At 29.1% G+C, this 27,886-nt stretch overlaps 1 protein-coding gene across 10 annotated transcripts in view; it reads right to left on the bottom strand.

Moving 5' to 3' along the window:
* Nucleotides 1-5,457: 5,457 nt before the first annotated feature.
* The window catches only part of unc-104 (kinesin family member unc-104), a 176,555-nt gene continuing 154,126 nt past the window's right edge, over nt 5,458-27,886 (bottom strand). For 8 of the 10 annotated variants that reach the window (XM_067047981.1, XM_067047982.1, XM_067047985.1 and 5 more), the window contains 10 exons: nt 27,516-27,680; nt 26,745-26,962; nt 26,158-26,347; nt 15,849-16,072; nt 13,582-13,749; nt 12,683-12,783; nt 10,627-10,840; nt 9,429-9,565; nt 8,329-8,430; nt 5,458-5,781 (listed from right to left, as the gene is read on the bottom strand). In XM_067047981.1, coding sequence (XP_066904082.1) covers nt 5,715-5,781; nt 8,329-8,430; nt 9,429-9,565; nt 10,627-10,840; nt 12,683-12,783; nt 13,582-13,749; nt 15,849-16,072; nt 26,158-26,347; nt 26,745-26,962; nt 27,516-27,680 — 1,586 coding nt within the window. In that variant the 3' untranslated portion in view covers nt 5,458-5,714. The remainder of the gene's footprint in view (nt 5,782-8,328; nt 8,431-9,428; nt 9,566-10,626; nt 10,841-12,682; nt 12,784-13,581; nt 13,750-15,848; nt 16,073-26,157; nt 26,348-26,744; nt 26,963-27,515; nt 27,681-27,886) is intronic. The other 2 variants (XM_067047983.1, XM_067047988.1) reach the window with 1 other exon arrangement.

Here is a 27,886-nt window from a genome sequence, read left to right as displayed (position 1 = left end):
TTTTTTTTTTATTTTTATAAACATTCCTAAATAAAGCTTTATGTATCGAATACCTTAAAAGAAAAGGATTTGTGTATAATGGTAACAAATAAAAGCTTCGATAAAAAATGATTATAGGAAAAGAAAAAATATTAATAATAATTTATAATTATTTCCTTTTATTATATTCGTAAAACAATATTTTTTACGAGAAGTTAGACGGGGTTGCGGTCAGTAACAGAGTTGGGCAAAATTCAGCTACAGTTGAAACTAATAGCTAAAATCGTCTTGGATACGATATTTATTTATCAATGGTTCATTCGTGTAGAAGGGTTGTATCCATGACAATTTTAGTTATCGGTTTCAACTAGTTAATTTTTGCCCATCTCTGGTCAGTAATGATACACTAATGAGTAAAACTTATTTATTTGTGCCAAAATTTTGACATGAATTTCAGGCCTTCATTAGGTTGAAAAACACAACAGAACCAAATTACAACCTTAATCCAGGGAAAAAGAAATAGAAAATAATAACAAACAAACTTGGAAATATACATAAATTTTACTTAATCCTGACTATTTTCTCAAATTGAATCTATGATTAACTATAAACAACTCATTATGAAACTTAGTAGTGTGACTAGGGTGAGGAGGATTGTGTTTTGAGAATGACCTATAGATTGGGGCCGAAACATCACGGATATGTTAAAAATAATCTAAAATTGTTATAAAAATGTTTTTGTTATATACTTTTATAATAATTTAAAAAAAAAGTGGGTGTAATGTGTTCTAAATGATTTTCCTCAAATCAATTTGATTGATATATATTAATCAATTTAATTCCAAGAAATAATTTTTACATTTTAAAAGCTAGAAAAAATATAAGTGTGCCAATACTTTGTGTATCTTATATAAAATTTTAATTAGGAGGTAATAGAGAGCAGCTGTTATAAAACTACTGCCTTTAGGGCCCTATATAAGGTCAGTCGGAATGACAGTAAAACCAAAGATGGATGTTCAGATTGATAAATGACTTGAGTGATACATTATGACTTCCATTTTGAGATTATTACTGATATATGAAGGTTTGTTTCGTTATATTTTGTTTCATTTGTTCGTTTCATGTTTCTTTCCCTAATTTTGAGTTTATTTTTATGTTTTTTGACATCCAAATTTAGTTATTTTGTCTATATAGTTTTGAACCAATTTTAGGTTAGGTTTCCCTTATCCTTGGATAATAAATCCCTCTGATTAAAATTGTAAAGGAGTGGACTAGTAACTATAAATCACAAACTAGCTGTTGTGAAAGTTTCTAGGACCTTACAGAAGCACTGTAGGGACTAAAAGTGTAGTCGAAATGAAAGCAGTGAAGCAAACGAAGGAAATACAATCTAGGGCTAAAAGGGCTCCGGAAGATTCACCTAATGTTAAAGGAAAATCTGCTTACTTCACGATGCAAAACACATTCAGGAAAACCTCTGGGTGTACATGCAATACAATGAAAAGAAAACAATCTTGAGCGTTTGCGACCATATTAACAAGAAGATACAATCAATTGATCTGATAGCAATTCACTTCATGGAATTAATGAAGAAAATAATTTGCAAAACAGTTTTATAACCTACTTGCTTACATTATAGTTGAAACTTCTTTACCAATCATGCTGGAGTAATATTCATAGATGACCAAGAAAATTTTTAAATCCGATCATTCAAAATTTGATATCGAGAGGTACTGAGGGGAGCTGTGAGTGTTTCCTTCATATCATGCATTTCATTCAACTCTAGCTGGCAAATGTCAAAATAAAGGCCAAACAAGCTTTCTGTTTATCACAAATCAAAAGAGGCATTGCACATCATCCTTACTTTTCGATATCTCATTTACAAGTAAGCATCAATCGGACTGATTGTATCAGGGTCCGTTTGGAGTCTCTGAAGAAAAAAAAGATGTTTCAATACTTTCTAAGTAAGGAGATAAGAGATCAGCTGCCTTATAGACTGATAAAAATAAAAAATCATTTTAGAAGCATTTATTTTGAAATTTTACATTCATAATAATTTAACATAGGAAATGTACATTTTTAATTTTTTTTTTTATGATTATGATTCAATATACAAATATCATAAGTTAATTTTAAATAAGTAATGAGATATCATCCATGTCAAATATCCATATTCGAAAAAAAATAAAGAATAATATGCATCCACAATAAAAAATTTTCAATACAATTTAAAAATAATTTGTAATGATTTGAAGTTATTATCTGTATATAAGAGTCACATACATATTTTATATATTTCAAATATATATGTATAGATATATATTTATATATGAGTATATAATCAGGCATAACAATTTACTTGACAAAAGTTCAAAGATTTCTCATATAATGAAGATAAACAGAGATATTAGTATAAATTGTTATGAGGTTTTTTATTTATTTTTCTAAATGTCATTTCACAATATCAAAATATTTTATTAAACTACACTCTTTCACCTTATTTTAAACTGTCATCATCGAGAAAGATTTAGTTTTTCAAAAAGAACGTATAGGAAATGTTAACATTAAACAATTGTTCAGTACGAACCTGAACGTGATAATTTTTATTCGCATGTACAAGTTCAATTGTATAATATACATCAGCTTGTATACATGGAATATAAGTTTTAAATTTACAATTCTGACAAAAAAATATATTTTAATGGTAATAATTTTCTTTTTTACATATATATATTTAGTTAATTTTTTAAAAATAAATATCTCAACAAATTAAGTTTGTATTTTGCCCTTTTAATAAAAAAAAATAACAAGACATGAAAATAAAATGTGAATTGGACCCAAAAAATATATCTGGGACTAGAAGGCTCATGGCTCTTTTAAAATGTACGTTTATGAATGAGACCTTAAAAGATCATAATTACATTTACATTATTTTCATAATGTAATGAATATAATCTTTAACTCATTGTTAAATACTGGCAATCGGAACCTTGTTGCCCTAAAAAAAAAGAAAGATATATAAATGAAAACTCTTTAATATTTAATATTCGATAAACGCTATTTCTTTATTAAAAATTTAAAACATTCACTTTACGTAACATTATGACATTATTGCCTCGACATACATTGAACTAAGCAAATGTATTCAGATTTATTTACTAATCAATATCTATATAACTAAATATTATACAGCAATAACTTAAACTAAACAATCAATTATAATTCCTAACAATGATCTGCCTCAACAATAATTTATAATAAAAGAAGATAATAGACTCCATCTTAACTGTCCCCAAAAAATTTGTAATTAAAAATAAAATTTCACTGAATAAGACTTAGCTTTATAATTTTTTGATATAGTACTGCAAGGTTGGGTACGTGTCATGAACTATTGCAATATATCAAACAACAGTAATACACATCACAAAACAGTATACTGTGAGTATTACATCTTTATAAAACAGGGTTTACTTTAATGATCCAACTGTTACTCATTTAGTTATTCAATAAAATTTTATTTAAATAAATAAACCATTGCACACCATATTTCAGGACAATATTTCTCAATGTGTTCAAATGACAAAGCTAAAAATCTATTAAATTACATACATTTTTCTTTAGTAAGAAATTCTTCATATTCAACAAATTTGTACTTTTTAATCGGACAGATAAGAGGAAGTCTACTGTACTTGGAATAATAATAACGTGTTTCAAGAGAGCTACAAATTAAAAGTAAGGAAGAGGGACATTTTGAGTCAAATTTCAAATCAAGTTTTCTTTTTTACTAATTAATTAACAACAAAGTATTTTAATTTCCCTCATTTTTAAAAATTACAAATATCTTTCATAAGTTATTGAATTTAAAAAAAATAATAAGTGAACAAATAAATTATAAAGCATTGATACTATCAATAAAACTCATGTACCTCTTCGTTACATTATTAAACATGGCTAATCAACGAATTATAAAATTTACAGCTACTATCACATTACAAGGAGTATAAAGTACACAATAATGGTTTCTATTTTACAAGAGAAAGCCAGAATTTCGAAAACTATAAATAAGAAAATAGAAGAATATATATAACATATATATATACAACAATAAACGATAAATAAATTATATGAAGCAGCATGTCATATATACATCTTAGTAACAACACCTCCATCCTATAAGGCATAATATTGCACACAATAGGCTTCACATAGGAATGTGCAACAGTTTTTAATTGTCAATTAATGAAAAAAGTTAAACAAAACAATTTTTTTTTTAAATAAAATAAATAAATAACAACTTTTCAATATCTCTATGTTCTATTTATATCACATATATTCACACAGTCGGCCCAATAATAACCAAAACGCATACACACATCATATATGTATAAATTTATAGTACAATTTGCGAAAGCTGAAGCTATTTCACAACCCCACATTGACTTCAAGCAAGCAAACAACCGACAAATTTATTATCAATCCAACTTAAGTTTTGGAGTTGGAGGCTTTTTACGGCATTAAAATTTTTACCACAACATGAAAACTTTTGCATAAAGTTGAGAGGTTACATGGCAGGAAAGTTAAGATGAGTTTCCGACCATATTAATTCAATTTGAATAGTAATCATAAGAGTATAGAATAGGTTAGAAATGGCCAAGTCACCACAAACAGTTAAGTTTTGAAAAGTTCATTTTCATTTAATGAAGTCTTTTTATATTTAGAGTACACATAGATTTAACATTATCGCCTATTTACCGATTCCCTTATTGAATAAGTCTTTTAACATTTTGAGTATACAAAGATTAAACATTATCGTCTAGTTACTGATTCGCTAATTGAACTCATTATATCAGTCTGGAATGACAAAATTATGAATAATTGGAAACAGATACAGACTTTACATTAAAAATAAGATAAAAGAAAATTAATAATAAATATCATACTGGCTTAATATCTCCTCCACGATTGTCACTTACAATATTACAACAAACAAAAGTTTGAAAGTTATGAATATCAAAATTTTATGAGATCATAAAAACTTATTAATATCTTATATGAACCGCTCATGAAATCATTTCTGAGTAAGTAAATAAGTTTCAGCTAAATAAATGTTAATTTTTTCATATATATATTTAGGTTTTATTAAATTTCAAGAAAATATAACATAATATTTCATTTTCTAAAATACTGCTCAAGGTTAAAAAATCATTAATACTGAGATACAATGTAAACAAGGAATTATTTGCCTGCAATGTAACCTCACATGATATATTTTTATGATAAAATAAAATACTAACCAATAAATAAATATAATTAACAAATAAATGATAAAAAATATGACTGCTATAGATTAAAACCAGCATCACAGAATACAAACAATTTAAAAACTTATTTATACTAGTTAAATATCTTTTCCAAAACTAAAAACACATCAATCCATTTATTTTGATTTTTTGGAAAAATATATAAATCTATTTGGTGACTAATAAACAGATACAATTTGCAATGGAAATTTATTTTAAAAATTATTCTAGGTTTTTTTTTTTACCATTGCAATATAAGCAATGCAAAGTCTAATACAATTTGTATACTTGATAAAGTTACAGTGATACTTTTCTTAAAGAACATGCATACACAAACATATATACGTGTATTTATGATATACATAAATATGTAAGTGTATGTAGTATCTAATTTATTAAGTTACATGCTGGGTAGGATTAACAATAATTACACGTTCATTTGGCTGGCGTTGACACTAGGGTAGGTGGTGCGGTCGGAGGAACGCTTCTGGCTAATTTGGACCTATCAATAACAGTTTCAATTAATTCATTTTTAACAAAATTAAACTTTAAATACAAATTTATTAAATTATTTCATAAAAGACACATTTTTTTAAGTATGTGTTTTAACATGGTTACAGAATACATAATAATATAATGCAATACATTATACATATACAATTTACATTACATCTTCGTTTGCCGTATGGCATTATAAGATGAGCAAGAGGCATTGAATAACTATTATTGCGCTTATAGTCTGCAACTGCCTTGGTGATCTTAATCTACTGGTAATGGTGAAAAAGCTTACCATAGTGTGGATTTAAACATCGGCAAAATTATTTTGAAATAATATCTTAAAAATTTTTTTATTTATTTTTTAAAATTTATTTATTGATATTTACAACTGTACATAAACACATCAGGTAAATTTGAGGAAATCCTAATGGTAGAGAAACTACCCAATGGTAGTACTCTAAAAACATTTTTACAGTATAAGGTCTCAAGGCCATCTTCTTTTCAGACGCCTCGGAGGATTGTCCGGAATAAAAGAGGAAGCAAGCTTAGAAACTAATGGGTTTGAGTGGTTAGAGAGTTTATAATGGAAGGAGTGATATCTGGTTCGAGCTAGATCGGTTACAAATGGAATATTAAGGTCTTTGTGGATGATATTATTTGTGACAAAGTAGGGAGCACATAGCGATTTTGGATTGTAAGGATTGGATACGAGAGGAATTCGAAGGTTTAGTAGAGCCCCAGAGCTCAACGCCGTATGTCCAGATAGGTCTTATATATTGTCATGTAAATCAGTCTTTTGTAATGAATTGGAAGTTTGGACCGTTTGTCTAGTAAGTGCTGTAATAGTCGAAATTGACGTGCAGTTTCCTGTCTTTTCAGTCTTGTGTAAGGATTCCAGGTTAGTCGTATGTCCAGATGTAGTCCAAGGTAGCGGATCTGTTCAACAGGGGTTAGGGCAACATTATTGAAGTATACTGTAGGACAGTCAGTAGGTTTACGACGTAGGGTAAAGGTAATTTGATGGGATTTGTTGGAATTTATTTTAATCCTTAATTAAAGGGTTATTATTAACAGTGAGCACACATGTGTCATTGGTATACGTGGTGAGGATAGTGTTAGGATTGGTTGGAATGTCTGCTGTATAGATTGTGTGGAGGGTGGGACCGAGGATACTACCATGAGGAACACCAGTGAACTGAAAGAAGAGGGATGAATAGGAACCATTGTGGTTTACTTTAAATAATCTGTCAGTGAGAAAGGAACGAATAATGAGAAAGTATGTAGGAGGTAGGAATTTACGGAGTTTGTAAAGCAGTCCCGAGTGTTCTACATTGAAAAAGACTTCCATGCAGTACATTCTGCGCTCTAAAGAAGATGAGACAACGTCCACTACACGATGACATTGCTGGATAGTGGAATGGGAGGTTCGGAATCCAAATTGGTGATCTGGTATTTTATGATTGGAATCAAGGATGGGGTATAAGCGTTTCAAAATGAGTTTTTCGAGGATTTTGCCCATGATAGGTAATAGAGAGATAGGACGGTAGGAGGATGGGTATTCTGCTGGCTTATGGGGATCTTAAAAATAACCTAAACAAATTATTTTTGAACAAAAGATAAATTTTTAAACAGAAAGATAATATTAAAAAAAAAATTTGTCATTAATGAGAAATAATTAATAAGGTCCTAAAGGTGTTGAATAACTATCATGTTGCGTATAGTTTGCAAATCCCTTGATGATCTATAAACACAGGTAAAGGTAAAAATGCTTATCATAATACCTGGGTAAAATTTATTTAAAATAATATTTTAAAAATAAATCATTACATAACCTTAAAAAATTAGTTTTAATTTTTTTTAAAAATAATTTAACATGAATCTTATTTGTTAAATGAATAATTCATAAAATGAAGTTATTTCATGATTAATGGAACAATTATTTCTCAAATGATTATTTCATCTTTTAATAAAAACTTAATTTAAGTTTATTTTAGGAAGTCAAGAATAAATGTATTGATAGAAACTGTTATATACTTTACACCATGGCAATTGCCTGTAACAGTGCTACTATGGCAGTAAACAGGTTTTAATGTGACTAACATTACTGCCATTTCATATTATGTTAAATGTCATACTAGATGTAATGTGAAAATAATTTTATTATTTGATGAGAGGAAAATAAATGTCTGATAAAACAAAACAGAAGTTACTTATGACTCAACATATTAATTTCCGCAACAATTATTTTGCCTTTTGTGAAATAATTGATTGCATATATAAGAAAATTATGAAATAGCAATTATCAGATAATTATCTCAGAAATATATTGGTTTATTTCAATTAACGATCATTAAATGAACAATTATTTCAAGAAATAAATACAAAATGTTATTTGATTGAAATTATTGCATCAAATAATTATTGTGGAATAGTAGCAGTTACAAAGTGCTCCCGTTCCTTTCCAGTAACTAACTAATTACTGTATAGCAACTCTAAAATATCAATATTATATAAATTAAAATATCTAATGAAATAATAAAAAAGTTTAAACCTTATCTGGCCAGCAAGAAGAGGATTTATAGCATAAAGCCAATCGTGAACTTCTTTGTCACCCAATGTTTGCATAAGGTATCCTCTATGTTTAGTCACAACACTGGAAAAAAAAATTATAAATCTATTCAAACAGTAGCTCATTGGCATCAATTTATAACAAGTTATTAATGAAATGAAAAAGTAACCTTATATAATATATATTATATTATAAAACATTATAATATATACTAGAAAATAAAACAAAGAAATATAAATTAAGCAACACTAGTCTTGTTTCAATAAAGACACTTCATTAAATTAAATATTAAAGATATAAATATATTGTGGTGTTATATGTATTTTATATTATTCTTCAGTATATATAAATTTTACTATTAATAGGAACTTTTTTTTAAATAACAATAAAATAATGGAAGAAGATAGTTGACCGTATTAAGTAGATTATATGAAGATAGTCCAGGTGGTATTCAATAAGGGTCATAAGTCATACACTCGTTGTTCTCAGTTGTATGCTCTGTTTCAATCTGACAGCCCTGTAAAGTGGAGTGAAACGTTGGTTATCAATAAATAGTTTTTTCTCTTACTATTTTGATACCCTTATTGACTGCCACCAAGACTATCTTCCTACAAACAATAAAATAACATCTCACTACAGATCCTTTTTAATTACATAGAAAAATAACACAACAAATATTATTTAATTATATAACTCGAGCAATATAATGTAGCGATTGGTGATACCGATATGTTATTGGAAATACCATTTAATATTTGATTTTATTTATAAGGTGTAATAATAAAAATGGGTAGTAAAAAATTGAGTTTAACTAATGATGAACACATTTTGAGTATATATATATTGTATATACTCAATTCTTTAATCAATTACACATTTATATCAATCACTTTAAACTATTTATCACACTCATCTATATTATAAAAGAGTTTCATTCACAAAACCAACTTATCATTGAAGAAAGGATCAAAAGAAGTTTTGTTTTAAATTAACTTATCTAGTTACCTATTTGATAAAAATAATTACCTAGTAATAGATATAGATAACTATATATTTACCTAATTAATTATAACAAGTTATACCTGAAAGTGTTAGGGACTTTGACCATTGCCTGCTGATCCTCAGAGTACTCGACCTGAGCAGTGGTGAGGTTGATCAAAGCTCGCTCGACAGGATCCTTTTCATCTCTAAATATAAATACATACGGCCTTCGCACAGCCTGAAAGTAATTAAAAGTAAATAATAAAGTTCATATAAAATAAAAATATCTTACAATAGAGATAAAATTAATTTGTTACTGTTCTTTTTTACCTTACAATCACATGTAAATTAGATTATAAAAAATTTGAAATGTATAAATTGATATAGGTATATCTAGGAGAATATTGTAAAAGAAAGTAGAGAATGAAATTTGATGGAATAGATATGGGACCATCTAAGTAAACATACTTCAAACTATATAGTTCCAAATCTCTTCAGTTCACCAGAAGAATAGGACTCCAATGGGAGTCTTCACCGAAAAAAAAAAGGTTTATTTTTTTTAATACAAAAATTGTTTAATAGTTAATACGACTATAGTAATAACATTGTCTTGTGTTGTAATTTAATAAGAATAAAAAACATGGTTTGCCGCCTTTTTGGAGGACCTAAGGAAAACATTTACCAATAGAACAATTTAATATAATTTAAAATAAATATTTCTTTAAATGGTTTAATTAAGTGTGTAAATTATATTCATAATTTAGTGTAGCTAACTGTATCACTCCTGCATTCTAGCGCTCTATATATGAATTATCTTGACTATATGGGAAGGTTATATAGAGGGATAAGAAATGTTTGTTTTTATTTCAAGTGATAAGTATTTTTGTTAATAATTGCAACTGCGGATTACCTTTAATATTACATTGTTAAATTCATGAAAACAGTGGAAAGGAACTTTTATTCAATTCTATTGTTTTAGTAATCAACAGATTACAAAACAGTCAACTTTCTTCAAGAATTAAAGTGTATAAACAATTATTCCGTTTTCAATAGTAGTCATAAAAGTTAGTTATTTTTATTTTATTTTATTTATTATTATTTTAACTGAATTAGTGATATCTCAGCATTTTATTTTTTACCACCGGTTAATCTAGAGTGTCAAATAAGTGGAGTTCTACTGTACTAAAATTAAATGTCTATAGAGAAAGATCGATGATAGGCAGAATGAAAAGGTTATTACATTTTTTTTTTTCACTGTACAAAATATTTTTTAAAAAAATAAAATTCAACTAGACTTACCACCCATCTCTTCTTCCAACCATTTGTCTTCTGCTCGAGAACATTAAGGTATCCCTTGCGTGCAATGACAGGACTGATTCTAATTTCTTCAACTTCCGGGACGTAAAGAATAAGGGACTGCTCTGATGGACTAGAAGTTTCGTTTCTACCCAAAGTGTAGCTCACTTGCTCCGGCAATATAATACTTCTGCTCAACCTTTCAGGAGATATTAAACTAAAAAACAAAATGAATTTTATAAATCTACTAAAATTATGTTAATAATAATAATTACATTTATCTAAACAATACAAATATAATAAATATAAAAAAAAAGAAACAAAAAGTGCTATGTTAATGAAATATCCATTTGCCAGAGATAGATTACAAAATTTTATAAATGCACCACACACACATTTTTATATAACAGCAAATTATTTTTTCCTAAATTCCGAATTTAGAACAAACTAAATACTAATTATTTACACATACATATAAAAATTATTACACTTCGTAATAAAAGTATTCAAAGGTGTGTGTGTACTCAGGATCAAAACTGGGGGGGGGGAGAGAAGAGTCAATCAGGTTATAATGTTCCAGCATTTAAAAGTGAATGGAACCAAAATTTTAAGAAAATTATGTATAATTATTTGCTTGAAAAAATTTTTTTTATTAAATTAATAATTTTTTTACTTCTGGAAGGGAGGAATAGCCGCCCCCTACTAGGTACGCCTATGAAAATATGTAACTACATTAAAATTTACCACAGAATAAAATGAACTGAAAAAAATCCAAAAACACTTCAAATAAGTTCAACACAACCAAATATAATAAATAAAAACGATTTGTTTTTCATTGAAAAATTCTGAATTTGAAAAGAACTGAATACTGATTGTTATATAATTAAATAAACAAATTCATAACTCTTTAATAGAAAAATACAGATATACAGAAAATAAAATAAAAATTATACAATAATGAATTAAAAATAATTTACCACAAAATAAACCAAACTAATGAAAATCTGAAAAGTAGGAGTTAACAACATTAACAAGTAATACTACTTTTATTGTGTCAAAGTTTTGGACAAAGCACTCTCTGGACAAAGCACAAAGAAGAATAACTATGTTAGAACAAAAATAAAAACAGTACAAAAAATAAGAAAGAAGACAAAAAAAAAGAACATTAGACTTTTGGTGCGTGTATTAATTAGAATGATGATCGATGAATCATTAGGAACACTCTTTACTGAACAAGTTGACAGTGTTTATTCTAGAAAGAATATCAGGAAATTAAACCATAACTATGAACAATATTTAATACCTTAATATAACTGTATCATATAATTTTATATCTCAGTTCTTTAATACTGTTATTTCGTTATATATTTTAAAGCTTTTCAATATATATTTTATATATTGTTTTCTTTCTCATGATTTTAATTATAATTTTTCATTATTTAAGTACGTACTAGTCTATTTTTCATATATTTTTGTCTTCTTTCATGTTTTTTATAATATTTTTTATAATATTTTTCTTGTTATACTGTTTTTATTTATTTTTTATATTAAGATTGTCATCAGGTTTATACTCAGCCCTAAAGAAGGCTAAAAAGTTGGCACGATAAAATGAGTTCTACTTATGATCCTCACTCCTACCCACCCGCACTATATTGGTTCACCTTCTCATTGTATTGACCCAGTCAATAACAAATATATTCTAATTTTCCTTTGTTTTTCCTTAACATAAATCATAAACAAAGCAGAATATAAACATGTTATTCATTTAAAATTATTTTGAGAAATGACAAGTTAAAGCAATAGAACAAAAAATTTAGAACCGATCATGTGAAGGCGCCTTTTATCAAAAATCATAGCAGCTCGTTACCTGGCAGCATTTTGTTTAAAAACTTTTGACCAAGTACCAATGATCCTTGTTCGGTTATAACTATGTACTTTTTTGTTTAGAAAGCAAATGGGTGAGTAAATGCATATTACTAAAAAAAATACAAGATATAGTATGCTTTGACATAAGATATTTTAATTAATTACGATTAGCATAACTTAATAATTTTCTTACTCTGATGCAGAAGACGATGTAGTCATGTTAGTTGATATACTCGTGTTCATTTCAGAAACTTCATATGACGGAGAAACGTCACCACCGATCTTGGGCAATTCCTGAAAAAAAAATAAAAGAGAAAATTTTATACAAATAGTTACAATGAAATAATATTATTTTATTTTATATTTATAAAATAATCTTTGAGGTGAATTTCATAAATTTTCCGTGTCATGCCAGAGACAAGAGGATTCTAACTTGCCATACCCAAGGATGAATTTTCTTGAATAATTGAAGATAAAGAAAGGAACAATGAAAAATAATGTACTTTGTTTGAATATCCATTAAACAAAGTACGAACAACACAAAATTATTAAAGTTGTTGCAACCAATGAAGTTGTGTTGAAGTGGGTGGGAAAAAGTTCATTTGGCATAGTTGATAGTCCTCAACAAAAAAAATGAAAAATTAGAGACTGAAGTCAGAACCAGAATTACTGGTGCTCACTTTATGAGGCTGGGTGGACCTCGGAGGGCTCGTAAACCCACAGGGCTGACACCCCTACAGTGATACAGAAAATAATTATCTGCCACAGCCGGATTCGAACCCGGATCTTTGGAGTTAGTAGCACAGCACCATTGAGCTACCAACTCCCTATTTATTTATAATGGATATTATAATTTTTGTTTCCTACATTGTTTAAAAATATTGATTACTGCTACTTATTTTATTTTGATATTAATTATTATGTTTTATATTAGTTTGATGAAAGTCTAGAGACTGAAACTGAATACTAAGAAAATAAAGAAACTATGCAGGAAGAACTATGAATTCTTCTAACCAAAGTTCCTGTAAAATCGAAAGTCAAGATTTAAGAATCCTAAAATTATTATTATTATTTTTTTAAAATTATACTTACTTTGGATGGTATTCTTCCTTGAATAAGCTTGATAATTTTTGTAGAAACTTCTCTTTCTCGATCAGTCATTTCCCAAGGTTCGTAGATATCACGGGATACCGGCCTTACACGGACTGGACTTCCACGACCGTCGGATCCTGTAGCTTTGGCAACCATATTACATACCTCCTTCAAAAATAAATAAAATAAAATTATATAGATTTACAGTAAACTGAGTTTTATCTTAATATAAAGCAGCTTATACCCCTCACTCACTACTTAGTAAGCACTCAATCTCAATAATGGCAATGCCTGTAAAGCTGAAACTTTTAACAGTGGTTACCCTTAAGGTTTAAGTTGTGTCAGAAAATTTCCATTTATCAAAACGTTTAACATTAGAGGACAATAGAAGAAGAATAATAACTGGTTTAAAAGATGCCTTAAAAACAAAACAAAATAAAACTACTTAAAAAATGGGGATTAGTTTTAAATATTGATAAAACAGAAGCCATAGATGTAAATAACACCCCTATTCCTTTTGCCGTTAAATACTTAGGAGTCACTTTAGACAGCAAACTACTTATAGCTGCACAGCAAACTACTGCACTTATTTAACCACCACATCAATTTGAAATTGGAGAATGCAAGGAAAATTTTATATAAAATGTATCCATACTTTAATAAAAAATTAAAACCCAGTAGAAATAAATTGATACTATATAAAGCTGTACTAAGATCCATCCTTAACTTATGCTTGCCCCATAAGGAGCTTTACTAATTCAAACAACATAAAAAAAAGGCAAGTATTCTAAAACAAATGCCTCAGGATTGTTAATAACTATCCATATTACACTAGAATATCTAAAATGCACTCCAAATTAAATATAGACACCCTATACAATTACATATATAAACTGACATAACTTCTTCCAATTTTGCCCCATCTCAACCCTCTAATCACAGAAATAGGAAATTAAACTAAAATTACAACCCGTAGACATAAAAACAAAAGAACCAAACATATTTTAATATCCTTTTTTTTTTTTTATAAATAGCTATTTTTTATAAATAAATAGGTTTTGTTCTATGTATCAATGTTCAATATTGTTCATTTGTTTTATTAAACCAAAAAGTAAACTAACCAATTTAGTTCAGTCGAAAAACATCATTCAAAGTAGTTAAGATGGTAGTGCCATTCTTAAGTCAGTAGAATCGCTGCCATATTGAGCAGATTCAAATATTTTCAATTTTAATTATTTTCCTATCATGGTTGTATTTACAGTAAATTTAAATAAAAAGAGAAGAGGGAGATAAGTATTAAGGAAAAATCTACATAAAGAAAGTCATCAAAGAAGAATATATAATTGGTTAGTTTGCTCTACCTAGGATTTAATTATATTTGTATACAATTAGCAAACTAACCAATTATATATTCTTCTTTGATGAATTTCTTTATATAGATTTTTCCTTAATGCTCATTTCGCTCTTCTCTTTTTACTTAAATTTACTAAAAAAAAGTAGCTATTAATGTAGTTAAGTATCAAAAACAATAAAAATATAATAATTATGTTTTTTTAATAATGTTAAATTATAAGCTACAAATAAAAATTAATGTTAATTAAATTGTAAATAAATTAAGCTTATTGATAAATTGAAAACAGAGTCCTCACCTGTTGAAGGTAGGTTTTATTGTTAGTATTGTTGATGTGTTTAGTAAAAAAGGGAGACAAAAATCTTTTTTTAAAGAATAATTTTTTATCCAGATTGTATGTTTTGTAAGTGAATAGCTATTTTATAAAATTTAAATGAAACTGTTATGATATTAATTTGATATTTGTTGTTTTTGAAAATTTTATGACAATGGCAGTTATCCAACAAATGAAAGACATTTTTTAAATGAATTATGACTATTTAATAATTGAGGTATGTTACAAAATATTGGTATTATGGGAGGCAGTAATATGGTGGTAATACTGTCAAAACAATTTTTAGGTTATCTCCTTGATAATGGCCTTAGAGCCGAAATGTTGAAAGATTAAAATAAACTGTTGATAGTAAATTGGATCATTTGTATTTGGTGTTGTTATTAATATAAGGCACTCTCAAACAATTAATTAATAAATACATTAATATATTTTTGAATATGAAATATGCTTTTCATACCAACATTTTAAATACCTGACAGACAGTATTTAACTAAGCCAGTATTGTATATTTGTATTATAGAGCATGGAATACATAAATATATGAATAAATACAAGTTTTGTATTCTCACAGTGCAAACTTACTTTCTCGCTCTTACTAATAGGGGTTTTATCAATGCCGAGTCTTTCCCGGAGTAGAAGAGTATGTCTTACTCGTTCCACTTCTTCCAACCGAGTGAGTTTCTCCAGCTCCCATTGGTGATCGAAAATCAGACTATCACCTCTTGGCCTCCATCCGTCCAGGTTCTCTTCGCCCCTTACATATGTTGAACTAGTATCAAGAACTCTGCGTTGTCGCCGTTGAACTCCTAGAAGAAAATACATCTAGGCCTTTAGAAATATTTCAATACTAGAAAATAATATCCCATATTAGACTCAAGATTTTTAAGACATTAATTGAACAGGTCTGACTTCATTATATTTATTGATAACAGTAAAAATTCATTATAATGATTTCTAGATTCTTTTTATTAGATTCTTTTATTTTTATGATTTCGTTAACAGTACAATTAATGTCAGTGAGGCAACTGTCACATTAACTATTACATGTTTACACCTTGACAATGAACTGTCACAAAATATCAGCCTTACCAAATGTAATGACGATAGGCAGGAAAACATTGCTCTTATATCGTGATTGCAGCTCTCCTAACCACAAATAAATTAATGATCAATATAGGACCCCCCACCCCGACTAGCCAGATCAATGTCTTGCGGGGGGTGCCTCAGGGCAGGCCCTTGTAGCCTTTGCTGTTCAACCTAGCCATTGATCATTTGTACCGCAAGTTCTGTGATCAGGAGTTTGCTAATAAGTTTGGATACGACCTGAAAAGTGACCAAGAGAGTGTGGTCCTCACAGGGTTCGCGGAGGATCAGGCTGTAACGATGTGCAACAGGGGTTCTATGGAAAGAATAATAAATGTTAGAGGCTGCTCGCGGAGATTGGTCTGGCAATAAATGCAAAGAAAATTGTGGGTATTATAACAGACAAAGGAGAGCTATGGTCACAAGGCTCTCCCTTGAGAATACGGACGTCATCCAAACGGCAAAAGCCGAGGACACCATCAAATATCTTGGATGTACATTCTCGGGAGAGCTAGTATTTGGAGAACAGGTGGTGACAAATCTAACTAATAATCTCGATAAATTGGTGAGCTCGTGGCTGCTCAAGCCCAAACAAAAGATCAACATTGTCAATCAATACTTGTTCCCGGGCCTTGTTTACCCTCTCCAGACTGCTCCCCTTACATAGATATGTCCTGCGATATTGGAGAGTATTGATACCAATATCCGCAGGAGTATCAAGGCCATCATCGGACTCTCCGCTAACACCTCGTCGGCGATGCTGTACGCACCCAGGAGGTATCGAGGACTGGATCTGATCCGCTGTTAATGTGAAGCTCCACTGCAGCATTGGTCCATTGCCCAGTGACTGTCGAATGTTCCGGATGCCCTATTCCAGTCTACATTCAATTAAGAAGCCGAAATCGCAGCATGTGCTGATAGACTGGGAGTGGATCAGGGCTACCAAAGTGTGAGAGCTCTATGGCAGTCGTTGCACGAGAATGCTTTCGAAGAATGGGCCAATTGCAGGTGGCAGGGTATTGGTGTTCACCATTTCAAAGCGACCCCGAAAGCAAACAGATATGTATGTGAGAAGCAGATACTCTCGGGGTCAGAATGGGCGATCGCCCTGAAACTAAATATCAACTACGCACCCCTGCTTGGAGTCCCAGGGGCCAGTGGACAGCAAGGGGAATCCCTTTCCTTCGGAGAGAGGGAGTTCACCGTGAGAGGCCTCTGGTTTGGATCTCGCAGAACAATACCAGATAGAACAAGGAGCTTCTTAGAAGGACTAGGTGTTAGCATTGGAGATATTGCGATCTTGGCAGCAAATATTATTTTGGACTCCCTGGGAATAATACATCATCACCTGGAAGGGAATTAGCTCTAGTTTATTCATTGTTTTATTTATTTATTTTAGTAGGTGGACCTGTCGATTTGTGTGTTTTAACTTATTTATTCATTAAATTATTTTATTTTTATTATTATTTTTATTTATTTTTTTTTACTTATGTATCTAATCTAGTATTTCTTTTAACCAACTTTTTATTATATTTTCCTTTCAATCTATGTATTAGGTTTGTTTTGGTAAAATGTATTTATTTGTTTGTTTTACTGTAAACTGATATACTGCTGTGACTAGTATTTCTCTGGTTTGATCTCACACTGCAGATGTATTTGGGCAGCAGGAAAGAATAAAGCATTTCTCTCTCTCTGACCAAAAATTTAAAATTGTATCAGCCCTAGGGCTAAAAAACAAATTAACCCAAGAAATTCAAATTGTATCAGGCCCAGGCCCCAAAAATAAACAGCCCCGGACTCCTAAAACAAATTCACCCAATTATATACATCCCAGTCCTCAAAAATAAATCAATTCTGGACCTCAAAAATGAATATGTCAATTGGCCCAAAAGGTGTCAATGTTCTGAAATTCAAAATCTAAGGAAAAATAATAACTTGTTAGTAATTGAAAAAGTTTCTAATGATTAACTAAAAAAACTAGTTGAAGGACTGGTGTGATATTGCACTAGCAGTCAGCATATAATGTAAAGCCATTTTACCCAAAATCCTAATCCCCACCACTTACCCGATAATCCGGGTTAAAATACCTGCATCAGCAGCGCTGATTAAGTTATAAAACTGATAACTCACTGCCATCTAAATTAGTGTATATAAGATAAGTTAACTTGAAGTTCTAAATCTGTGTTCAGATAGAAAATTTTTATAAGTCACTTTTTTTTACATTTCAGTGTCTCTTTTGTTGATGTTAAGGTAGCAAAAGTTTTAAAATTTTTACTTTAGTTTTTGTGAAAAAAAACTGAAACCTTTACCTAGTTTTTAAAAAACCTATTTTTCAGAATTTGTTATAGTTTTTAAAATTTTTAATTTCAGGTTTTTAAACATTATCTATTGAGTACCTTTGCAACATGGAAAAAACAACCATTTTCTACCTTAAACCTAGTATTTATTTATTATTTTTCATCTTGTTTAGATATTGTAGACTGGGTATTCTTAATAAATAGAAGAGAAGAAATATTTATTTATAGAAGTATAAATATATCTAATATTTAGAGTACAGAAATTTTCACAACAATAAAACATAATTAGAAAAGAATTATAGTTCAAACTATTAATTGAACCTAGTTCATGCAAATGTGCTTTACAGAACATTAAATTTATTTCTCGGCTAAAGTACTTCTATTTCAATAATCATGCAATCAGTTAAATTATTTTGAAGATAAAAAACAATTATTAAATGCATTAAAACACCATAGGATTTGTGAATCATGCACAAAAATAATTATTCTAGATAAGTGCAATAATAATTCTAAGTAAATTTTTCATTTATTCTTTTGTGAAGACAGAAATGGTTGATATTTTTTATGTTATAATTTCTATTGAAAAATAATAGGGCATCATGAATACAATACATGAGATATTTTTTCTAATCATAAATCAGACAACAGTCCATAAATGAATAACTGAAATTAGGTGAAAAATTAAGGAATTAGTACATATTAGTAACAACACTGCATCTTAGGTTTAGGATTGCTGGTTAGGTCAGCAATCATAAACCTTAAACAGAACCCTAAGCCCTTCATGATAATTGCAAGGATCATTTTATTATTTTATAACTTCAAGCAGGGAAGTTCAAAACATGCTAAATCTAAGTTTCTCATATTCTATCGCCATTTGTTCTCCTTTTGTAAATTTTATGAATATACCTACAGAATGAAAACATGTAATAACTATTATTTATGCTGATTATAATTATGTAGTAATAATTATTAAAATGAATATAAGGAGAACCATGAAATTGAAAATAATAGAATACAATACTTGGTGAGATTCTGAATTTGTTTTAGTTTTGCTGGCGATTTTCACAGTCAAGTTCAAATCTGGTTTAGAACACAATAAATAAATTTTTCAAGTGAGAATTTGTAAGCGAAGAAAGATATTTATATTTTATCAGACCTACATTGGAGAAAAACTGTTCACGTACATATATTAAAACAAACCTATAACAATATCGTGGTGCAAAATCTCTGAGTTCAGAAAAATTTTTAATGAAACGAACTTCCAGCTCACCCTTCAACAATCACTAATTTCCTCCTAAATAATCTTTAAATACTAATAATTTTATCCTTTCAATTGATTTAAAATTTCTATTATTGTGACAGTAATTTTGTCATTTATATCAAACATGTGTATAAATCACTCTTTCATCCTCTAAAGAGCACTTGATTTTTTTTTTTTTAAATAACAAAATTAATAATAAAAATTTTAAAACCAACTAACCGCCTATGTTTTAATTTCAAACCCTTGGTAAGTCACACTGTGACATAGGTGCTTTGGGATGGACACATGCTAATGCTATAAAAATAACCCAATAATACAAAAGTAGATTTGTGCAAATAACTTCTTTAAAAAAAAAAAAATTAGACACTTCTCAAAATTTAAATAAAAAAAGTATAAACATAATAATGCAAACAACTACAAGTGGACTTTGTAAAATAAATTCTCTGTATTTAATGAAATGCCAGTTCTTTGTTTACAAATAGTGTTGTTCTTTATAACAAATTAAAATGTTCCCTTTTCAATAGTTAATATCAATCACAGCGACCAATCAGTACAAAATATTTTAGACTTGGAGTTAATATGACACAATTTATGTTTTTATGCTGTTCCAATTAATTTACACTAGCATGGAAACACTGTTGGGGACAGTTTGGTTTTGATGACTGAATAAATAACGGTGCTGCAACACATTTGCCAATGTAGCGACACTACCCACGAGCTAGCGGTAGAGCTAACACCTTTATCACTTCCCGTCAGAGAGCACTACCCATGTTAGTTCAAATGTTGTATAATGTTGATTTTTAATAGTTTAATGCTCAAATAAATAAACCATTTAAATATTATCATGATTTTAAATATATTATTTCAATATATAAATGTATAAAAAAGAATTTACTGATTCACAGTAAAGTGATTTCTTACACACCATGCCTCTAAACGGCCTCTGAATTGTTAGCATATTGATTACCCCAGCATTACCAGTTCATCAGTACCTCTTGGGAAATAGGGAATTTACACACTTAGATCAGGATATTCTTCCATCATTTTTTGACGTATCTGATTTGTTCTTGTATCTCACAAATTTCGACTGATCGCTCCTCTATCCTATATCTTTTATTCCTTTCATAAGGACCTAAGGCTGTAGGACTTACATTACAATCCTCTTTGTGACAGCAGACTTGTTCCTGTAGGACTTATAATTCACTTAAAGACTGCAGGCTCATTCCCTGCAAAGTGAAGTTTCTTTCCTTCAATGACCTATGGCTAGTTCCCACATAAATTTTAACTCCCTTCAACACACATTATCGAGGCCTTCTGGTATCGATCTAGTATCTGGTGGTCGAGTACCTCACATCTTCAATTAAAGTCAGAACCATCTAACCTAACCCAATCACCTCGACACCATCCTAAATGCCACTGTATTAAAAATTCTAGAATGGAAGTTGAATTACACTTTATCTAGTACAATTTCTATGAATTTTTATCATTTAACACCTACTTTTCTTCTACTTAGGTTTCCTTTCTTTTTGTCTATCTTTATATTGTTCCTTTATGTAATGAAAGTAAATAGTGTAAATCAAAGCTAATAGCTAGCCGATATAAGTCTATTTTCAACATGATTCAAAACTATCAGCAAACTCTCAGGCTGGGTTCAGAACAGAAAACCGTACTACACATGCACCTGATCATTTGTTGATAATTTTGTTTCATATTGAAAAATATATATCTCCAAAACTTGACATTTCAAGGAATACAACTTGTTATATTTATAACATTAAAACATTTAGAACCTATCAACTACTTGGTGATATCTCTACAAAACAACTAGTGCAAAAGAGAGAAAAAGTAAAATAAAATGTGTAAGTGCTACAGGGAGTGTTCTCGTCCTAGAGGCCAAACTTACACCGAAAAAATTCATGCAACTATGCAATCTAACCAACCTGTCATCATGTGCACCAACATCCAAATATGCAAATAACTTTACTTGATAAGAACATTATTTGCAGAAATTATTCATTAACAATATAATTTAATCACTGGCAATGACATAAATTTATAACCAGATCAATAAAGTATTAGTGTTTGGAAAATGTTAAAAAAAAAAATTACTACAAAATAAAAAACACATATAACAAAACCAAATTACTAATGATGTAACAATATATTCTTCAAAAATTGAATCATTTATCAATACATAATTGTTTGATAAAACATTCTTTTTGAAAACACTGGCAGGTTTAAACCAAATAACCCATAAATTAAAACATCTATCAAAGTCTCAAGTCACGAAGAAATATGGAAGCAATTTACCAAAATCATTTTTATAAATTAAAAAGTAAAATAAGCAAAGAAATGAGGCTTGGTGGGACCAATTGATCTTAGGTTCACAAGTTCGTAAAATAATGTTTTTCACACAAAAATAATTTTTGCATCATTATTAAATCAATAATGGCTAAATAATGTAGGCCATCTTGAGACCTTACTAGAGAACTTTAGAGATTTTAGAAAAACAAATTAATTATTTTAATATAATTCACTGGTGATTGGTATAAGATTTAACATTGGTTTAAGGTTTAACATTTGTTGTTAAACTAAAAAAAAAACATGATTTTGGTAATTCAATTATAGTTAAACAGTCACTCCTCGCATTTACTTTCAGTTTGATTAATTTTTTTTTACTTTAATTTGTTTTTAAATCTTTGCTGCCCTGTAGAGACTGTTAATTAATAACATAATTAGTGTGAGCCTTAACTAATAACGAAGAATGTTACAAAGGGATTTTGATGTATTTTCAATGATCTACACCTTCAAATTTAAGTTAATCACTTATTTAAGCAAATCATAACAGTATTAAGCTTAATTAAAGGGTTAAAACATTAAATAACTCATAAAAGATACTGCTTATAAAAAGAAAAGAATTGAGAGTGGAATGTTATCCGAACACAAATAGCAGGCACACCATCGTGCAAAATAACATTAATTACTTGAAGAAGTTTTAATTTTATTATTAATTACATTGGCATGCCTCTTCATGCTTATAATTCTTTAAATGAAATAAACTGGGTTAATAATGAGACATGCCTCAAACTACAGACAGCATTAGAAACAGAAGAAAAGGAATCTTTGTCACAGCCTTCAAAATAGGACTTCATCATTGCCTTTATAATATTTCTATATTATAAGAAATATTGTTTTGTTTTTCTCTTATATCTATTTTTAATATTGAGTAGTTTTCTTATTTTAAATCTCTATATACAACTTATTTTATCTTCCTGTAATTCAGTACAATACAAACCTCAGCATTCTAGGATTTCATTCTGAGCTTCAATACAAAAGACAGGTACTAACAACTGAACTAGATACTACCAAGTTCAGGATTTATAGTTGGAACATATCTAATGGATACCTGCCATGGCCTCCAAAATGGAACTTCCTCAATGCCTTTACAATCTTTCTATATAATGAGAAATATTTTTTTGTTTATTTTAATATTGTGTTTTTTTTTTTTTTAAGTCTATATTTATAACTTGTTTAAAATTTCTGTAATGAATGCAGTACTGCATAAACCTTACAACTGTAGGATTTCATCTCATCCGTATATAAAAAAGCAAGTACCGATTATTCATTCAAGACAAAGATCCAATAAACAATATCAATATTTAGTATTTTTAAAAGATCTTAATGCCCAAAATAATAGCTTAAACCTGCCATTTTGATAATGTACATATGACATTAGCATACAAACTTGATAATATACTTCTTTCCAATATAAAATTATAAATTTTCCTACAAGTCTATTATTTTGCAAAATTCTATAAACCTTTCGTATTTTCAAATATTAATAAACTTCTTGAATTTTTCATAAGAGATCAACCATCATCTTTATGTGCTAATAATACACCTTTAAGCAAATACAACCCAATCTTCAACATTTTGAAAAAAGAAATGAAATGAAAACTGAGTTTTTATCCACATGTTCATATCGTGCAACAAACAATCCAAAAACATCGGACTCAATAATCGATAGGTTTGGGACTGCTATTCAAGATATTTTGATGAGTTTCAGAAAAACTGTCTATTCCTTTGTACTAAGACCTTATTTTAGCAAATATACTTTTTCCACACTTCATTTCTGATTACATACAGTTCTTGTAATTTTTCAACCATTCTATGCTATTAATGTTGAGTGCAATTATTTGTTTAAATAAGTTTCATAAATTCACACTTTTAAGATTTTAACACTTTATTAATTAAAATGAATTATTTTTAAAAGTAAGGATTGCTATCAATTACAAAAATGTTCACCTCACCACCATATAAAAATCTCTATTTCAAAATTAATGAATTGTAGAAGAGGGAAGGGTGATAACAAGTATAAGGGGTAATCATAATAGGACTACAGACAGACATGGGACTAATTTTTTCACTGATGAGTGGAAACAAAAAATGAGAGTGAAAATTTTCATTTCCGAGGACAAATTTTTAATTTAATTATTTGTATGAATATAAAATTTATGTACCTTCGGTAGTGAGGAAGCAAAATAATAAAATTATAATTTAATCTTCACTGACGAAGGCTGTTAAACAAATAACAGACATCTATAGACTAATAGACATCTGTACGTCACATAGTTCCTGAGATATAGATTTCTCAAAATAAATTAACTGACTACTAAACTTTCAGTAGATTCTTAAGAAATTTAGCTTTTTAAAAAGCTATATCTCTCGAACTATTTAACGTAAATAACTCTTTTAGGGCTAAAATTTTAGCAAATGTGCTCATCTTTAAATGACGTTCTCTTAGGTTTTCTTGTGCTGTTTCTACTTTTTAAGATATAGAGCTCCAAATGTAAAATTACATTTTTTTATCCCTTTCAAACAGCCGCCATTTTTTATTGCTCCTACCTATACTTGGCAGACTCATAAATGTTGAGTATTAATTATACATAGTTTTCATTAAAGTAATCAAGAATTGGGGTGAGATGACTGCCTTTTTTCTCCTCTTGGGCTCTTATACTATAAGGTGTGGCAAAATATGATTTAAAAATGTGAAAATTTGTATAAAAATCTAAGTAATATTTTATATTTTTTTCATGAAATTCATTTTTATACATATTTTCACATTTTTGAATCATATTGAGCCACACCTTATAGTACAAGAGCCACACTTTAGTTTAATTTCATGTTATCTATTATCTTACATTACTATATTATTTTAGTTGTTATCTTTTCCAGCCCAGATGAAGCCGTGCAAAGTGGGACGAAACATAGGCTCACAATAAATGGTTTATTTACTATTTGAGTTGTTTTTTTCCCCATCTTCCTTATATATATTTCACATGGCCAACCAACGATCTTCCAATGAGTTCATTATATTTTAAGTAAAAATAATCCATAGAAACAAAAATAATGTAACTAAGAGATTACGTTACCATGGTGGGAGATCGAGAAGAGAAATAGTTTTATTTATAAATTTATCGCTGCTTTAGTTTAATAACTGCAAATCTGATGAAAAAAGTTTTTGTAATTTTGCATTTGATGTATTCTATAGATTGTACCGTGTACTAGGATTTCTTTGGGACAGTCTGGAGACTGACATCAGTTGAAAAAGTAACCGTAGTCTATGGAATATATCCAATTAAAAATAAAATAAAAATTATTTTTTTCAGATGTGCCACTATTAATTCAAAGCAACGATATGATTATAAATCATCAAAATTAACTGATAGCAGCCAGCAAACCATAACGGTTACTGATAAATCATTTTTGGTTTGTAGCAGGAACCAGTACACCAAAGTACGACCAATAAGATTTTTTGAATATTAAATTAATATAGTGCAAAGACAATGCTGATACAGTAGCTTACACTACTAGTATAGATTTTTTACTATAGTTATATTTTAAAAAATATTTGTGAAGTATTTAATTGAAACATTCGTAATTATTTTACTCTAAACTAAATTAATTTGTAATTTCGCTAATGCTACAATGGAAATTCCACAAATGGCTACTATGAGTGCAGTGGATAAGTCAGTTTTCACTGCATCTTGCTCATAATGACAATGATGCTACATAAATATGCCTATTACAGTGGGAACCTACACAACAGTGGAAAATAATACAGAGGAATTGTTCTATACTCAACTCAAGTATCTTGTGGTATCAAAGAAAAAAAAAGAAAGATAGAAAAACAGGGTGGAAGAAGTGAAGAAGACAGGTTGGTTAAATAAAGCAATTTTAGGGGTTCTACCTGGACTACCTGCTTCAGATGCACGCTTGAGGACAAGCTCGTAAACTCCAGAGAGTCTGTTAGCTTCTGTGTTGCGATAAGCTCCGGAGAACAGGTGTTTCAATGATCTAGGACCAGTTCTTGCATCCCTCCCGTAAATAACCATACTCAAGTCTTTTGTTATGATAGCAGGTCTTCCACAGTTCTCCAGCTGTAAAAATATATGTTAAAAATAATAAATAATAGGTATATTATGAAAATTTTGGAGAAACTTAGGTTTAAATAATGGTTACAGATATAAGGTACCTAATTTATAATTCTGATAGATTTTGATTGATCATTCTTTATTTTAAATGAGCGACATTCCATATTCAGTGAGGTATTTATGGAATATATTATGGATTCATATGAGATATGAAGGAAATGCAACACAAGGTTAAAATAAAAAAGATATGCCACATATGACACTATGGCAAGGCTCAGACAATATTAAATTATTAATTAATAATTAAATAGGTAATGAAAATAAAACACATTATATTAATCTAAAAAAAAAAAACTGAAATATTACATTATAAATTTAGAAATTTCAAACTAACAAAAATCACCTCAAGATAAGCTGATATGGTCATGAAAATCTGCTCTCCGCTGGAAACTCTATTGAGGAGTGGAGAGTTATGCAAAGAACTGTCCCAGGCCGCTTCAAACCTAAACATGCAACGATCATCTCCGGGCAACTGGACGACCTCACCTGGGAATAGTCCCAACGATAATACACAACTGTCATTATCCTCTTCTTCGGGTTCAGGTGAAGTCCGTATTCGTCCTGAAGTAGAAAAAAAACAATTTTGGATTTTGAATTTATGGCGCCCAATTTGTGGCCGATCTATAAAGGACACAGTGCACAAAGCCATCCAAAAATATAAAATTTAAAAAAAAATGTCTTTAACATGGAACCATTATTAGTTCAAAAAAGAATAATACCATCAATTTCATTCTTTATTAAAGAAATAATTTCATTATTTATTAATAAAGAATAAATTCAATATTATAAATTAATTGAGTAATTGTTTTATTTAAATTATAAATTTTTAATAGAATTATAATTATTAGCCTGACACCTCTACTAGAAACAATCAATTCAGAAAAAAATGGTACTTAACAGAATCTAACACAAAAAGATTAAAGATAAAAATGAGCAGAAATAATCTAACACAGAGGAATGATAAAAAGAAATCTGGTTGACATGTCGGAAAATAATACTGGGTGAGGAGAGATTGAATTTCAAACTGGAGATGCTTATAACCAACAGAATCAAAAGCTTTATACAGTGTTGTATTGCTCTAAATGACTTCATGCTGCCTAAAATTTCAACTTACCAACGACAAGTTCTTTGATTTCCTTCCACTTGAGTTCAGGAGCTTGTTCATGGACGATTGTGACCCTTATCCTCCTTTGAATGCCTTGGTGTAGGAGGAAAAGTCCCCTGCAAGGCAGATCATCGCTGTGCTCTACAACTGCTGGTACATACTCACCATTCGGAGCTGATGAATCAAATAAAAAAATAAATATTTGAACAGCTTCAGTTTTAAAATATATATACACAATTTTAGTTTCAGGTGAAAACTTGAAATTTATAATAAATAACTAACTCAGTTGAAAATTAAAATATATGAAATTAAAAGAGCGCATGGAACAACTAAAGTTTTTTTGAAAAAAATTAAATAAATAGGTAAACACTATTATTCAT

Source organism: Halyomorpha halys, unplaced genomic scaffold (assembly GCF_000696795.3).
Source record: "Halyomorpha halys isolate HHAL.00 unplaced genomic scaffold, Hhal_1.1 Scaffold349.1, whole genome shotgun sequence".
Classification (NCBI taxonomy): Eukaryota; Metazoa; Arthropoda; class Insecta; order Hemiptera; family Pentatomidae; genus Halyomorpha; species Halyomorpha halys.
The sequence above is the reverse complement of the archived record's forward strand: the minus strand, read 5'-3'. Positions and strand labels throughout refer to the sequence as shown.